Consider the following 18,373-nt stretch of genomic DNA (forward strand, 5'->3'; position numbering starts at 1 on the left):
CCCTTGACATATGGACCTCATTTTCTCACCATTTTCTTCACTGCATTTATAGTAGACCATGGTATTATGTTTAAATACTTTATCGGGATTTCAAGAGCAGAAAGAAAATGAGTGAGAAAACCAATATTACAATAAAAAAAATAGAATTTCCACCTTGGAACTCAAAACTGCCACCTATAAGATTGTATTAAACTATTAAACTATTTGAAAAGGTCTGAATTAACATTTAAAAAGAATTCAGTGGCTATACCCAACAGACAGGACCTGTTACGTTACCGTGATCAAAATGCATTCATTCTGTATTGACCTGAGTATTATATTAGCCTTGCTTTTTGTTTATTGATCGGAAATTGACATAATAAAAATTATAATAAAATAATTGGAAATGAAGTTAGATTTATATAAGTATATATATACATTTAATATGAAAGGCAGGGAAAGTAAAACTATTTTATCAAGAACTGAATGGGTTAAAGTCTACATCTAAGAGAACTACCATTCCTACATTTCCCCCACAGGCTTAATAATTGGTAACCTTGTGATGCTCTTAAAAAATTCTATTTGTTTGTGCAGCAGAATCTCAAAATAAGATCAGACTTGATTTAGTTGCATTCTTGCACTCTGTTATCCAATATGTGCCATGTTATATTAAAGAATAAGATCTCCAACCAGCTGCTGCATCCTTGGCATTACTGCTGCTGTACTGAGCAGAAATTTGGTTCACCAGAAACGTAGCGTTAATAATTTTGGATTGCAACCCTCATCATTCATAGAACTCTTGAAGTCATGGTTAGACAAATATTACATTAAATTGCTAATACTGATAATAGCTATACATATAGTTAGGGTTTATATGAAATATTTACTCTTATTTTTTATGTCACTGTTGTGTTTTTTAAAATTTAATCACATTTTAATCTGTTAATATAGTTTAGTGGGATCCTTGGTTCTTCCCACTCTCTCTCTCGATCCTCTTCTCTTTTACTCTTTTCCCTTTCATTGTCCCTTTTCTTCCATCCACCCTTTTCTAATCTGTCATCATATTTTCACTTTTTAGTTCCTGTCCATCCTTTCTCACTTTTCACTGCTCTCTTTCACTTTAGCTATCTACATTATTACAAGGGTCTTGAAATGTTGACACAGGCATCTTTTTAATTGAATTTTGAGGACATTTCTTAAAGGAGTCTGTTTACTAATAATTATATGTTGCAGCTAATAAGAAGCCAAAATACCTACAGCAAGTCTAAAGAATATGGCCACAAGTTAGATTAACTTGATTAACAATTCACAGTTTTCCCCACCAGGCTCATCTTTATCCCATATTGAAGGAATCGGTGACTTTGTTCCTGAGCTAACCATGGAAGGATCTCTGGGAACTGCAACAGTGAAACATATTTAATTGACTAAATAAAATTTAGTAGATCTGTGAATACTAACCTCAAAGATAGTCCTAATCTATGAACTATGTCACCCCATATTCCTCTTTAACCTAGTCTTGGTGAAGTCATCTACTCTTCTTCTGTATCATCTCAGTATGGTCCAAATTATTGACAGACCCTACTGAGTTGAAATGCAAGTTGTCCCATTCTGTGTCTATTCCTATAACCCTATGCTTTAATCCAGTTAACTGAGTAATGGTCATTATGTTATTGTTCATATTATTATTATTATTATTATTATTATTATTTAATATAGCTCTTCTTTTCCTGAATATTTATGTGAGCTCAGATTTAGGTGAAAAATAGCTCTGATCATATTTCTCCTTTTTTATGCTCGTGTAATCGTTTGAAAATTGATTACAGATTCTCATCCAGAAGAAAACGTTCCAAATGATTTCTTTCATTGCTGCTTTGTAGACCAATCTACATAGAATTTTAGATGATATCCATGTGTTCTCTAACTTTTTATGGAAATCAGTAACTTTTTTTGTGCCAAAACAAAGCCGTGGCAACCCAGAGACGAAAAAGCAATTGTCATTCATCACCTATAGTTTGTCTTTCGACCCCCTACTATTTTATACAGATTTTCGTGATGTCATCTCAGTATGACATCACCACATACAGGCACGAATGTAGGTAGATTAGATGTTAGAGTAATTGAGTAATTAGGTATGTAAATGCAAGCAAGCTTTTCTTCAGTCATAATTTCAGTTTGAATAAAACAGTCCAATTTGAATTTCCATTTATAAAGGATTCCTGAGAGATCCGAAATGTTGCATGTGCGACTGCTGTTTTCATTCTGATGCCTTAATTCTCCTTCTGACTGACACCTTGTGTTTCAATTTAATTGTTTTCCTGCTTTTTAAAGTGTACTGCAATATTTCATTTTTATGAAAGTGCTTCCATCTGCTCATATTGTCAGCAAAAAAAATTACAATTTAGAGATATATACATTTGACGGTGCCCTGTATCTGCGGGGATAAGGCATTAAGGTTATGGTTCGTCCTCTGCCAATTATCAACAAACTTTACAGCTGAAATATATTTCATCTTCCAAGTTTAACACATTTAATGAAGGAAGCAGGAATAAAAGCTGGGAAAGCAGAACCCATAGCAAAAAGCGTAACTCAAAAAAAAATATTGAGGACGGAACATGGAATAATTACATTCTTTTTTTATCTCAATATATGTTTTATATTGCTTTAAATAAATATATATTTAAATAAAAGCTAAGATCTAATGCTGCTGAAAAAGAAGTATTTCTTTCTCCATTTTGAAAACTGTTTTTTTTTTCTTCTGGCGAGATGAGCATTGAAGTAAAATTATACATCAAAGGATTAATTAATACATATTATATAGATTAAAGGGATGATATATGATGTGTACATTTTTGCAATTTTTAAAAGATATTAACTTAACGTGGCCAGCTTCCAACAGTTTAGAAACGCAGAAGTTCCACTTGCTTTCCTATCATTTTTTTAAATGAAATCTATTTTTTTTAAAGGCCAAATGTATATTTTATGATACTTAACTGTAAAGGTCTGGCATACCATTGATATACGCTAAATTTATACAGATAGCAAGGACAGTTTATCTGAACCAAATCTGTATGGTTTTTAGTGGACTGTGAAGCCATTTGGAGAAGGTCAAACCCTTTCAAGTTTTAAATACCCTTGGCTTCCACTGAGTAGACCCAGAAGAGTATCTAAAGTCTGCAATAACACTGCATTAGTAAATGTACATACCTGGGAACTTTCTAAATTAGCTTATCCTAATACTCTTGAAATATTAACCTTTTAATGGCCCATTGTCAAGATTCCAGGTTGTGATTCATATAGCGTGTTAACCAAATGTCTCTGATACCAACCTTGTGGGAAATCTTGACTTGTCATTATTTAAAGATACCTCCATTCAAGCAGGGATATGAACCATAATAAATTGGTAGCAAAAGTACCAATTGGGAGTCTTAGAAATGATCACAGCCGTGTATAATAGGAAGGAGTCGGTTCCAGAGTGTGTGGCCCCGAGAATCTGCCACTTCACCCGAGACCCTGAGATCGGGACAAGACCCCTTGAGAGTTTCCAGGTTTATATCAACAGTCTCCTTGAGTTGTAAACCACCGATGATGATGGAGTGCTATCTTATTTCTAACCATAAACATCAATCAACTCCAATCTAACTCTTTTTATGGGGTCTGCTGGCAAAATGGTCTCTCATTTGCGATGCATGCGGTAGTGAATTGAATAGTGGAATGATGTCAAAAAAGGCTACTTTATCACTGTCAAACATCAAGAGGGTACGGGTTGTTGAACGTTATTCCAAGCTTCTATTCCGAGCACAGGCGTGTCTTCAAGATAGCTATTCAACGTGAGCAACAACTGTTTATTGTTAGCAGGACGGCTTTCATTAAATAGTTATTCTAAAATACATCTTAAAAAGCTGATTAATTTGTTTATTTTTTTTGCTTTAGAAATAGCATTAAACTGATTTGTGTATTTTCGCTGTCAGATAGCTTCAGACATCTTATTAGGAGTCAGCCTGCATCTATATTCACAGAAAGCTTAAAGTCCCAATATATTTCTGTCAATCAAAGACCTTAATATAAACTGTAAGGTGTTGATGTTACTCTGACTTCCTTCGAGAGAGAACGGTAAATAATACAGAGTCTAAAAAAACACAGGGACACGAATGGTTTCCCCTTCTTTAAAGGCAGTATTTATTATTTTGGAGTGGATGCAGCAGAAATGCTCCTAGTGCCTATTGCTGAATCTTGGGGCAACTAATTCTTACTCAGTAAAGACATTAAAGTCTTAAAGTGGCTTTCTTTGGGTCACACAATAGTTGAGTGAAATAACTTGAAGTTAATAGACTTTTTTATTCTTGCAAAATAAATGCAAGGATATACATGGGGCAATATGAATATGAAATATCCTCAAATAGTCATTCAATTATCTATACGTAATCAGGTTTTTCTGTCGAAGTGAATCCAGACCAAGTTTTATCATTTTGTTTTATCCGTTACCACAGTAAGAAGATCATTCTCACAATAAGATGACCTTATGCTATTTTCTCATCAGAGTGCGTCGCATTAATCAAGTTGACACCAATCCTATAATAGTGCAAATTATATGAAAATCCTTACATTGTGAAATAGTTGCAATACAATTGTGTCCGTCTCTTGTCTGTGATCATGAACTGGGTTCTGAAGGAATACCCAATAGGGTGGGTTGTCATGATAGTCTTACCTAATAAATGATTGCCTTAGTTCATGAAACTTAAAATGGGAAGACAATATAGGCTTAGTCTCCCAACTGCTGATACTGGCCATGACAGCATCCACACTCTACACCTTACTTTGCACACCAAGCAAATGCCCGGTGGGCCGATGGCCGTTAGGGCTGCATACTTACTGGTACTGCCGCTCCAGAAACAAATATGTGGAAGCAATATTCACTATATAATGTAATTTGTGTCATCATATATCTTCCAAACAGTACATGGACATCAAGCCTATGATTTCCATTGGGGGATTACCTCTTTAGTTGGATGTTATAGCTGTTGGTTACTGTCTCCTAGCATGCACTGCCAGATTTTGGTATTATAGGCCATAATGAGATTTTTATAAAAAGATATAAAATGATTAACTAAAGTAATAGTCGTGTATTAAAGAACATTACACTGGAGTTTTTTTAAACACCCAACTCAATCTTTTTTGTGCTATTAGAAGCCCATTAGTTCAGCGATGGTTTAACAACTTTGTTATATTTTTGGTAAGCATGACAGTTGACACGTTCTTACGTATTTTTATGAAATGCTTTCAATATGATGGAATATGAGGCCACAAATTATAGCCCAACATTATGATGTCACAAAGAGGATCAAATTCTTTTTATTCCCTCTTTCTCAGATAAATATAATGCTTTTCCTTGAACATGTTGACAGAGAGATTGAGTAAAAAATTTCTTGTTCCCTCCACCATAGCATTTAAATCCATTTTCACTGTTGCCGCATCATTCAGCTGAATCAACTTGCCTTCGTTCATACCTGATTGAGGTTACCTCCACAACAGTTCTGTCTGCTCTTCTCCGAGGAAAAAAACAAATATGAACTGTGACAAGCTCTACTTGTTTCATTTCAAAGTAGAGGAGATTAGATCCTGTTTAGATGCATATCGAAGGACTCTGCTTTTAATAAAAAAAGTAGAACTTTTCCGTTTTTTTAAGCTTTCTGCAGTTTGCGGTCTACTATATTGGGTTCCATTAATGGGTAACATATAGGTACGACTCCATGAATGAAATCAGATGACGTGAGTTGATGAGTGCTTTCATTCTGATTTTCTGATCATGGAGTCCCATGCTGAATATAAAGCATATATTCTCATCGAGTAGATATTTGGTACGTCTTAAACTTTGTTGGAAAATATCTTGCCAGCTTTAATGCCGTGCCCTGGGTCAGTCTTAATTGTTGGGTAAGAGGGACCTGCATTTAGTTCTACCTCTTTCCTGTTATTCTAATCATTTTCTACCTGTTTGGATGTAGACTAATAAAATGATGGGACCTTCACTCCGTGAAGAACCTCTTTAACTAGAATTTATTGGACGATCTAACGTTCTAGTCATTACGGTGGCATTTTCAAGAAACATATGATACAATCCTTTAAAATAGGCCTCTGTAATAGTCATATTATCTGAAGTTTCAATAATTCAAGTAAAATATATGTTTTGGACCATATAGAACAGTAATAGTAGAAGATTCTGTTCTCCGGAAATCTAGTCTGGTTCATATAAGTTATGATGATCTTCTTGGAGACACATAAATACTCAGTTGTCAATGGATATTTTTTTTCGGATGAATTTATTAATTCTATCTAACTGGGACTCCACAATGGCCAGGGCAGTGAAAGACCTCTGACAGTGAAAAGTAAATTTAATACCTGCCTTGTCTCTTATTTTGGACCAAATTGCACCTCAAATAAATAGTGATTTAATTTGTAAAATAATTTGTTGCCATTTTTGTTGCCGCTATTCTGTGGGTGCAATACGTTGCCTAAAAATTTCAGCTAAAGATGTTATTAGCGTGTTGATTGCAGCTTCAAGGCAGAGAGCAATTTCTGTGTCCCGCTCTGTCTTGCAGAATGGCCTGTTAATTGCAATTCTTGCTCGGTCTGTTCTACAGAGGGAGAAATTAAATATCATAAATGAGAATTATGGTAATTTCTATTTCAACGATGATTTAGTGTATTTGTTAAAAGCTGCAGAGGCTGCTTTCCTGGGAAAGTTATCACGATGAGCACAGAATTCCGTGGCAGAATGAAGAGGATTGTTTCAGAACAAATGCCTAATCTTTTTTGTAAACAGGTGCAATCTATATACACAATGCTTCCCGATTTGGAACAAAGTAACCTTACATTTTGGCAAATGCTCAGAGCCTTTAATATTTATCTTGACGTGATATATACAGTTAATCTTCTTCTACGTGCCATAAGTCCCTCTGAAACAAAAATGTTCTTACACTATTTGAAGGTCCACATCTCATTAGGTCAACCTGTTTGGATTCAGTGGCTATAAAACAACCCCCAACAGAAATATTATTTGTAATGAAGATTTGGGTAGATTTGGTAGACATGAAATATTCAAAATTAATAAATATCCAGTGTTACTTTCAGCAGCTTAGTCATAAGCACCTAACAACAAGTCACTTCATCTCCAGCTACTTATAATATATAATAAAAGGCCTGGAGTGTTCTGGAACAGACACGTTTACTATAATAAGTGAGATTAAGACGTTACCTAAAGCTGAACTTCAGTGCTGAAGGCAAACCTCATTAACATATTACAGCTTTGGTTAGTATTACGGTTTTAAATCATAGAGACCTAAGTGGGCGGGAAATGGGCAGGGATAAAGGGAAAGTGGGCAGGGTGTGGGCAGTACATGGGTGGGGCGTGGGTGTGCCTGCATGCCACTTGCTTGCCTGAAGAAAGAAGAAACTTGGAAAAGCTCTGAATGGCTCTGAAACTCCAGATTAAACCTGGAGAATGTCAATGTCCAAATCAAAATTGTTAAATAATAGATGTTAGCAAAAATTATGTTTTAAAATAAAATCTTTTAAAATAAAAATGTATCCTATGTGAAAACAGAAACCTCTTGTAAAAATTATATATATATATAATATACTTTTTTATTTCATAGGAAATTACTACTTTTAAAAATTCACAAACACTGTTTCTCTCTTGTGTCTCATAAAATATAACGTATGACTCTGAAATAAGTTTTTTTTGTAAAACAGAAAGTCTCCAAGAAATTAATTTGTAGTTTTTTTTAAAACTAATTAATTTATAGTACAAGTTAATAAAATGAGATTTAAGTGTAAAATGTAAAATGAAAAGGGAATGTTATATAATGGGCCATAGGATGTCCTTTCTAATTAGACATTAAAGTGATGACATAATTTTGTTACAGGTCATATATACCTTTATCATATTATGAAGGCCACACTTTAAACTACACTGCAATATACAACATGTATATACTTTGTGTTGTGGGACATTAAACACTTTGGAGATATGTTTGGGTTCCTGTACCCCTCGTGGTCACTCTGAGGTACCCTGCCAATGATTTAGGATTATGTTTTAGGATTAATGTTTATTTATAATATTTATTGAATTTAATGAATTTCCAGAATTGCATATTTCTGAGCAACTCGGCTTTGTAATATTCTAATATGTTTAGATCCTGATGTTTGACACCCCTGACATTGCCTGACATAGAACCTTAAATAATATGTGGTTTTATGTTACCCATGGAATTCAGGAGTTAGAATCTATTATATTCTATTTATGAATCTGTAATTTAAATCAGGAATCTGAAATGAGGGGAACATCATTTTAAGTAGACACTTAAACCTGTCTGCCCTTAATTAAAACCATTATTTTAAATAGGCCAAGTTCTATTGAGCACAGAAACCTTAACCGGTAAATCTTCTGTCCTTTGTATTCTCAATCACACCGATTCTTATTAAGGCATAAATAGAACATATGAATCCAATGTGGCCAAGTTCAAATTTATGGGTTTCGCATTACTCAATGTCTTGTATTGAAAAGTATAAATGACCTTGAAGATACATGTGGTGATCTTTTTATTCGTTTTTGCAGTAATGCTCACTTGGATTCATCCCAAGTGATGAGTTATCTCCTCGTGATTGACAAGCTAAAAGACTGTGGTCTTACGAGCCGCTTCCAAAATAGCATTCACACTTCACATCCCTCTGTGTCATGCCTGGATGTCTCTGGTCCATCAGAAGTGGAAAAAGTATAGCTGTGCTGCCTTTAACAACATATAAGGGTTGAAACACAATTTTAATTGCCAGCAGGACAGTAAATGGAGTCAGATCCCGATACAGAGAAAAATGGAAATATTTGGAGGTTCTGCAATAATAACAGATCTCTCCCTCACTTTATAACATGTTTTATCTCTTTGTTGTATTTCTGGTGTGTGCTTGGAACATATTATTGATATATGTAGTACCACTGAAATAGAAATATAAAAATAGTAATCTGTAGATATTATATTTATGGACAATAAATGCCATTCTGAAATTGTAGCCAAAGAGAATGTGTGCGGCATACAGATACTAAACGCAACTCACTTAAAAAAATTCTATTAGTGATGACCATACCTGGGAACTATCCAGAGTTTGACGTAGATTACCCTTCTTGGCTTTTACCAACCAGACAGGGGAACTGTGTACCTCCCCAAAACGCAGACATAATTGACTCATTTTACATCTAAAGATTCACAATGTGAAATACAGCGTTCATATTTCTAACCCGTGTCTGCTTTCTCACTATGTTGTGTTTTCTTAAAGTATTTCTCAAAGTTCTTCAGATAGATTGAATTTTAGCCGTGGTTGTTGGGCAACCAGTTTCCTCTATAATACAGTTCTTAGAACCTTGCAATTACAAAACGGTTGGATAGATGATTAAAAAAAGATCTTCGAACTTTTACAGCTGTTTTTAAGCATTAAAGAAATGAAAATCGCAACTTCTTTACATCTTCAAGGAAACGATTTTGCAATTTTTCTGTTCTGTAAACAGTACCACGGAACCCGATCATTAAATGAGAAGCAAGAATCTTCAGCCGATACGTCTCCGTGCATTTACTTATTTCTGTTCCCTACAATTATATCCTGTATTCTAAGATTAACACTGTAGGGAAAGTTGATTAAGCACATTGCAAAGTAAACATGTCATTTTTTTTTGGAGTGCCTTTTAAAAATTAGCAAAACTTTCATTTTACAACAGCTTGCACATTTAAATTCCCATTAATTTTCAGGTGCAGGGTTTTGTAGATGTTTTCTCTGCAGCTTCAATGGTCAGACATCTGTGCCTCACTCGCATATTCATGAGATTCAAGTGAGGCGATTTTCCTTCTCACCTGCAAACCACACTTTATTTTTCCTTGAGTGGATTAACATAAAAGAGCATTGAGATTTCTTGTTGTAAATAAAGCATCAAAATTAAAAATGTACGCTGACTTATTTTAATTGATCTGAAGTACAACTTTCAGCTAGTATTTAGTTAGAGAAGGAAGATGCATTCGGTGTATGAACAGTGTGTCTAATCCCAGTTGACTTTGCAAATGGTCAAAAGTGACCTAGGAAGTATCCACCTGAAAATAGTTGGGTGACCATTCTTCTGCTGCTAAATTATGGTCACTCAACTACTTTTAGGTGGATGATCATAATTTAGCAACAGAAGAATGCCGTGTTGGGTGACCATTCTTCTGCTGCTAAATTATGGTCACCCAACATGGCATTCTTCTGCTGCTAAATTATGGTCACCCAACATGGCATTCTTCTGCTGCTAAATTATGGCCATCCACCTGAAAGTAGTTGGGTGACCATAATTGAGCAGCAGAAGAACGCCATGTTGTCAAAATTTTACAAACATTGACCTTTTAGCTAGGTGGGAATTGGCTCATGAATAACCTCCAGAGGATACGAATATGGTTTAGGTGCCACCTTCCTTCTTCTTATGGAGGTTCATCAAGTTCCTGCATGACCCCAGACCAAAGGAAGCCCCATAGAAAGTCTTTTAAAGGTCCCGCATATTTCTTAAATGAGTCCCTGGTAGTAAGGACTATGTAAATTTCCTGCAGGTTATGTTACTGAGTGTTTTCCTTATTAAGGTCAGTTGACTTAGCGGGCCGACGTATAAATACAACAAGATGAAAATAGTATGGTTGGGATTCAACGTAAGAACAAATACAATGCACTCAAAGAGAATTAGTCTTCCAAAAAGTGAGTTAAGGCATATGTAAGAAAATTATATGTTCCCCTTTCAGAAAGTACCAGCATATGATCCACAGGATCCACCATAATGTGTTCTAAGGAATTTTTGCCTTTTCTTAAAGCTGTAGGGATTTCAACAATTCCCAGCCTACCCCTATTGACGTAAATAAGGTTGACTTGGTGAGATACACTTTTTCTGACCTCTAAAGATACAACATTTAAACTCCAACAGTGTCCTTCAAACTGATACGAATATAGAAAAAATTCATATATTTGAAAAGAATGTCCTTAATGGTAATGTTTTCATGTTTCCCTTTCCAACACCTCACCCAAATTTACAAATCCATAGGTGTTTCCCGTGTATATTATATATATATATATATATATATATATATATATATATATACATAAAATATTATACTATATATATATATATATAGTGTCTTTCCTTCTACATATGTACGACATAAACTACACTGTTTTACTGTTTTTTGTATTTTTTTAAAATAAATTTTTCTTCTTTAATTTGCTCAGATTACAAATATACTTCTGTGCATCCCATTTTCCTCAGTTCTCACATTAAAAACAGCTTTTTGTTTAACTCAGCATTTGAAAAGTGCCAACCCGTGAAATAAATAAAACTCCATATGCCTTGAGCTCTCTTGGCACTTAAACTATTTTTATATTAACTAAACAACATGTTTACAAATATACGTGGAAAGTGGAACAATGTCTTTGTGTATTGGCGTTAGTAGTTCTAAAACCATGGCTAAATTATTTATAATATCTTATTTGGATTCAGCAGAGTAAGTGCATTTATTTGTCTTCTGTATTGACGTAACATAAAATGCTTTAGCCTTGTGAGAAACTGGGGAGTGTAGAATTAGGATTATTTATGATGTTGGCATGGTTACTGTGAATTTATCCTTTGGAAACAGGAAGAAGGTGAGCCCAGACAGGAAGTGGTGAAGCCAAGTTGTGTGGGCAGAGTTCAGCTATGGATGGGTGGAAATATGGGAGAGATGGTGAGATACTGGGGAGAGGGGTCAGCGCGAGATGCCCTGCATTAGTAATATTAGGATCCTCTATGGCAAAGTAAGGCAATGCTCATGGTTTTTGAAGCCCCAAATAATCCTAAAAGAAGAACCATTCACTTTGTTCAATGCACTTCCATGCATAGTGATCCGATTTACCCTGATTTTACCTTGATTTCTCCTACGCAAAAAAACCTAACTAGAGATCTATAAGGCATTTTTACAAATCTTAGATTCATATAAATTTGAATTACGGGTCTAGTTTCTTTAAGGAGCTGCAGATCAGTTGCACAGAGTCTGTAAGCAGGCTTCCTAATATTAATTTCTATATCTTCTAGACTTGTGCATTCGGATTTGTACAAATTTAAATTTTACCAAAATTTGCCTATTTGTCTCCTTTTCTGTAGCTCCACTTCTTCTCTTGCCTCTTCTTGTTCGTCTGTCTTCTTTCTTCTGTATACTTTCTTCATCCACTTCTCCCTAGTATTAGCTCTGCTAACCAGGCCTCCTGGAGAACTTCCACTAAAGGGCAGCACCTCTGCGCACACACTCTTCCCTGATTGGATGCCCATGGGACACGCCGTGTCTTCACACTTTGGCGGAAATTAGATCGCCTATTGCCTATGTAGAATGTACCTTCAAAAAAAGCTTAAAAATAGAAAACATTTCTATCATTCACAGTAACATAATATCCTAAAGGGATTTAAAAAAAACTAAGATGTTCTACAGGTTAAATTTGTTTCAACTATTTATGTTAATGAGCTTGTCATAAGTTTCATTTAATAGAGAGGGAAAGGTAGCATCTGTTTAAGAACAAAGAAGAGATGTTTACCATCGAAAAATCAATTTGCAAGTTTTTGTTTCCATAATTTGTATTTTTTTTTCAATTAGCCGTGCTTATTTTACTCGTCTTATTGTTTTATTGTGTTTTTAGAATGTATTTTTAACATTTTCCTTTGCACTCCATATGTCTTGATACTTTTAACATTATTTTATATTTGCATAACAACAAAAAACTGATCTTAATATTAAAACATGTTTGGTTTTTGTATTCATAAAATATGCAGAGTTCTGTGTCTAATTATACCATTCCATATGACAAAAATAAGGCATTTAATTTATATGGCCAATTACTTCTACACAGTCATGCATTTGAGATGCCCTAGGTGAGCAGAGGTCTAAATAGCAGTCACCTGTGCCATAGCAGGTCTAAAAATTAGGTAAACAAAAATGTGGCATCATTTATTCAACAAAAATAAAGCTAAAATAGAGAAGCCATGTGTGAAAAACTAAGCACACCCTATGATTCAATAGCTTGTAGTACCACCTTTCGCAGCATACTTTTAGGGTGGACACTTTCCCTATCTTTACTTTTTACTTCAGCATTGATGTTTCAATAATAATACCACACACAATCAATGTTTTTATATCGTATAAGATTCGAAAGATAATCCAAGGTTCAGATCAAGACGTCGATAAGTGAAACACTTATATAATTTAATATAATAAAAATGTAGCTGCTCTACTACTGTACAAACTCAAACGTAATGCCTTTTTGAAACCTGGCTTAAATTTTCATTTAAATATACTTAGCATATATTCTATTTCTTTTTTTTTATTCAGATCTTACATAACCGTATTAAATTATCTCCTGCAAAAGGTTGTTGTATTAGTTTGAGATGCAGCCTTTTATATGGAATGGTTAATGTGAGGGAAGGTGCTATTCCTACATGTTCTCATTTATAAACTGCACTTTATTAGTGAAGCGAGGCACACAAGCACTTTAAATTTGATTTGAGATAAAATTAGTTTTTCTATCCTCTATGCAATTGTAAATAAACATGCATTTACACCCCAGGGAAAAGAGAATCCAATGGTTTGACTTTTTCACACCAGGATGCCAAACATTAGGTAGCTAAGATTTAAAATCTAATTTCCTGGTATTAGGGGGTGCCTTTCGAGTTTTAATGCTGAATTTTATTGCCGACGGAAACAGGAAGGCGCTTTAACTATCCAGAAGTCCTCCTGACCCTTTGTGCTGCTATACAATATAGAAATCCAAAAGCACTGCCAGAGCAATAACTCCTGTCCTAACGAGCATCAAATTAAGGGATAAAGCTTTTTTTTTTTTTACTTACCTTTGCTATTGCATGATATACACTAATTGCTAACTTTGTCTCTGCATTATTTTTTTTAAAGATCAAATGGGCACACTGGTCATTTTCATTAATCTCACGCAGAGCAGCTAATTAAAATTTCCATTATTAACCATCCATTTTCTAGTAGCTTCCTTTGTTGCGTATCAGAGCAGGATGTTAATATTAATTAAGCCGTTATTGTGTTAAAGTCCTATTAAATATAGCACAAATTATTCTAACCTACTGTACAGAATTTGTTTAGGAGACTTTTCAATAGATGCAGCATACTCGGGTTTGGCTGGCGTTCTTTTACTTTGAATGAGGTCTTGACGGCCAGTGGCCAGGAAATTATAATGGCGCCAGAATCATGTATTCACGGGTTTTTCGTGGCGGAGCTTCTTAAGTGGATTTAATGATGCATTCGGCTCCAGACATGTGTGACAGAAAGGCAATTTAAAGTGTTGGGAGTGGATGTATCAACTTTTAACGTTAATATAATCTAAAGAGAATATGGTTACAGCATGCACCTAAAATGAAAAGGCTTTTGTACTTGGCTTTGGGGCTTTTGTATTTTGGGTGATATGGACCATACCATGGAACTGTGTTGTCATGTCCTCCATTGTCATCTTGATGCTCTGTACTCCGATATTGATGATCACCAGTACAGAGACTAGTCATATGATGTCATATCTTGGTGCACAGGATAGGAGACGGCCAATGCTATCACGTTGAAGTCACAGAGAAGTTATGTTTACAAACATAGGATTCATAGATACCTAAGAAATCTAGAAGAAAAGTTTGTTCTTGAATATAATTATTTTATGATTGTTAGTGTATTTCTAATTTAAATGTGTTTATGAAATCATTCTTGGCAGATGAAGCTATGCATAATGCATGGTGCTGTCTCATTTCTGATAAAAGCAAATGTAATTATTTTGATAGTTGTGGCATTCCATCAACAATAGTGTCTAACATTTGACAAAACAAGTCAGTTAATCCACTCTAGCATTGTATTGCTTATTAGTGGCTTGCAGACGTTACCCTATATCGCGTATTGTTCTATTTTTTGGACCCGTTTTTATGTTGCACATATGATTCATTTATGTAGTAAACAGTTTTACACAGCATTCACCATGGAGTCCTTTGTGGTTCTCTTTGGCTCATGAGATACTGAAAGTATGGTAGAACAACTGAACTTCAGAAAATATAAACAGTATAAAAAATATAAAGTAATAAATATCTTTAGTTGATCTCAGTATTGTTGATTAATCATAAGTAGCGGTTGTTGATTGGACGGCGGTAGACCACAATTCTAGGAGAAACAGCCTAGTAACATCTGAGGACCACCCCTATAAGAAAAGGTGTCTGCAGCCCCCTATCCTACCCGGCCCCTGAATATAAATGTAGACCTGACACGCATCCTAATAAAAGCTTCTTCCTATTTCATGATGCTAAACAGAGAGAAAGAATAATTACATAGCGAGTAGAGAAATATTAAGTTCTAAATGGTGCTGGTATCGTCAACATATTAAATTTTTAATATTGCTTCAATACCCCCCAATCCGTTCTTATCATCGCCCCTCTTCAGAATAAAATTGTACGTTATATCTGAATGTTCCATTCTAATTGTACGCCTTCCACTGGATTGTCTTCTTGTGCTTTAGAAAGTAATGGCACACCACAACATGTAATATTCATTTTACAATGACAGACACTATGAAATCTTTATTGCATTGTCAGTCAACTCTTCAGATGTTATTAATAAATGACATATATGCTTTGATAACTTTAAGGCTGGATTCTGAAATACATGCAAATTGTTTGAAATATTCAGTACCCAATATGTGAAGTCCTAATGCATGTTTTATAAGATAACTAAACCAGGTAAATAGATACATTAATAATTTTCTTTTCCACCTTGAGAAAATTATATCTATTTTCATATGAAACCCAGTGGAGATGAGTATTGTTCTCATTGTAAACGCGTTCAATGTCATATGGATGAGCAGCATAATGCGTATGAAAAATAAAAATCTGGATATTCATATTGTGTTTTAACATTGTCTGTAATGCGTTGTTTTATTTTAAATATGCGTATATATATACGATTTAATCTTTATGGAGAAATGTGATAATGTGATCTATGCTATCTCTTAAGTCATGTTTCTATTGAGGAAGGACATATAACAATGATGGATACATACAAAGAAAGAGAGAGAGCAGTAAAAAGAAAACAAGAAAGATCCAAATAGATATTTTTTTAAACCAAAGAGAAATCCAGTGGGTTGAATTTACATTAAGTGCCTCCATTCTTAATATCTATGTAAATGATGCACAAATTGAAAAAATAAAAATGGAAAAAAGTTATAATAAAGAATAATAAAAGTCTAAGGAAAGTCAACTCGTAAAAAAACATAGAAAGAAGAAAAAAATAAACAATAAAATGTCACAAAAGTAATAAAAAGTAAAAAAAAAACAAAAAATAAACCCCAGCACTTGCAAGATGATGAAAAATCTATAATTATATCTATGGTACTACTGCCCAGAAACTCAAGACAGTAGGGCAGCTACAAGGGGCAGGAGCACATTGCTCTCTCTCCATGTGTATACAGTATATATATATATATATATATATATATATAGAGAGAGAGAGAGAGAGAGAGAGAGAGAGAGGCAGAGAGACAGAGAGACGTGGAGAGAAAGGGGGGGAGAGGGAGAGAGAAAGGGAGAGAGAGGGGGAGAGAGACAGAGAGAGAGACATGGAGGGAGAGAGACAGGGAGGGAGAGATAGAGACTGTGCATAGTTAACACTTTCAATGTTACATAATAAATATAAATACAACTAATACATAATACATAATAAATACATAATAAATATAACTAAGGTAAATATCTGGGAATATAATTATGAGTTTCCTGGATATTCTTGAATTATTCTGTCTACGGCACATATAACATTCAATATACCATGTGTATAAATTCTTCAGAGCACTGTATATCACAACCCATCGTGTTCTCAAGGGCAATGTCATGGGTATGATCGGCTCCCAGAGGAATACAGAGGGTAATGAGTTTCGGTGGCTCACAGATTCCGTATTCATTGTAGATTATTTTTTTTTAACGTCTTCTCGTTCACGGATCATCGCATTTGATATAGAAGGATTTACTGTGTAAGACCAAGGAATTAGTGAGGTCTCATGAGCTGACTTGATATGACTACTAGAGGCAATAGTGTAAACTTTTGATTAGTCCGAGAGGTTTATGGGCGATCAGGGCTCTGAGATTTGTCCTTCAAGTTCGGACTCTGGGAAAAAAAAAGAAACATTTGAATCTGCAGACCAGATACTGTTTACGTCATCCTGACATTTGAAATCTTGAACTTCAACATTGATTTGGAGAAAGAGATTTATTTTAAATGACACACCAGTAATCTTCTTTTGTCTGAGGACTCCCTCCAGGTCATGAGTGGGGCAACTAAACAAACAGTTACCATTGCAGCAGAAGACATCGGAGTATTCTGATTTTGTTTAAGGGAACATCTTACAACTTTGAAAGCAGTATTTTATTCAGAGATAAACACCTATTGAAGTGTGTGTTCTTGTTTTATGTTTCCCGCATGCAGATACATTGTGTCTTAGAGAGAAGGTAATGGTCCAAAGCTAGGTTGGCCTGTTGTGACAATACGTGCTAAAATAACTATAGATATCCCATCTATACATCAGATATGGACAATACATTGTGTAGTAGCTATAGACCTCAAGGGTTTGGTTTATCAGACCTTGTTTGGCCACGTTGGGGCTGCAATGGAGGTTCTCACTGCAATAGCACAGGCCTCCATCGATTGTTCAGCTCCCTGGGCCAGTCAGAGGATCTCCTCAATTATCCCATGACAACAAACTGGGGCACTTGGGAGATGTGTTCTTATATACATCATTATATGTTTTATTATGTATCCTGAATGCTATTATCTTTTTCTAACAATTTCAAACTCATTCTTTTCCTGACAGGGAGGACTGAAAAACAGTAAACATGAATGTACGCTGTCTTCTCAAGAATACGTGCATGAACTGCGTTCTGGAATTACTGATGAAAAACTCCTGAACTGCCTGGAGTCTTTAAGGGTTTCCTTAACAAGTAACCCCGTCAGGTAATGTTTGATCTGAATGAAAATGTCCTAGGAGAAGGATTCTTTTGTGGATTTGTTAAGGTTCCCCATCTTAAGAGCTTCCCTGTGTTTTATATATATTTGTTATTATATGTTTTAAAAGTATTCCTAAAGGTTTTCCATGTCCGTAACTGAAATTGTATGGAACTCTGCTCATTCTCTACAAAGAATGGTGTCTGTGGCCCATGGCGTACGAATGATCACTAAAAGTTACTACTTGTGAATTTCTTAACAGTGACTGATTTGCTCTTATATCCGGCGCACAGAAAACAAAATAAAATGAAATTAGATGAATCAATAAGACAGCC

General features: G+C 34.9%; 1 protein-coding gene across 1 annotated transcript in view; it reads left to right on the forward strand.

Annotated features, from left to right (window-relative positions):
• Nucleotides 1–18,373, forward strand: part of LOC149298289 (protein diaphanous homolog 2-like) — a gene marked incomplete at its 3' end in the record, with an annotated part of 441,418 nt that overhangs the window by 110,413 nt on the left and 312,632 nt on the right. The window contains exon 9 of the mRNA XM_089487690.1: nucleotides 17,908–18,047. Coding sequence (XP_089343816.1) covers nucleotides 17,908–18,047 — 140 coding nt within the window. The remainder of the gene's footprint in view (nucleotides 1–17,907; nucleotides 18,048–18,373) is intronic.

This window comes from Sceloporus occidentalis, unplaced genomic scaffold (genome assembly GCF_023333645.1).
Source record: "Sceloporus occidentalis isolate IW3139 unplaced genomic scaffold, rSceOcc1.0.p SCAF_34, whole genome shotgun sequence".
NCBI lineage: Eukaryota > Metazoa > Chordata > Lepidosauria > Squamata > Phrynosomatidae > Sceloporus > Sceloporus occidentalis.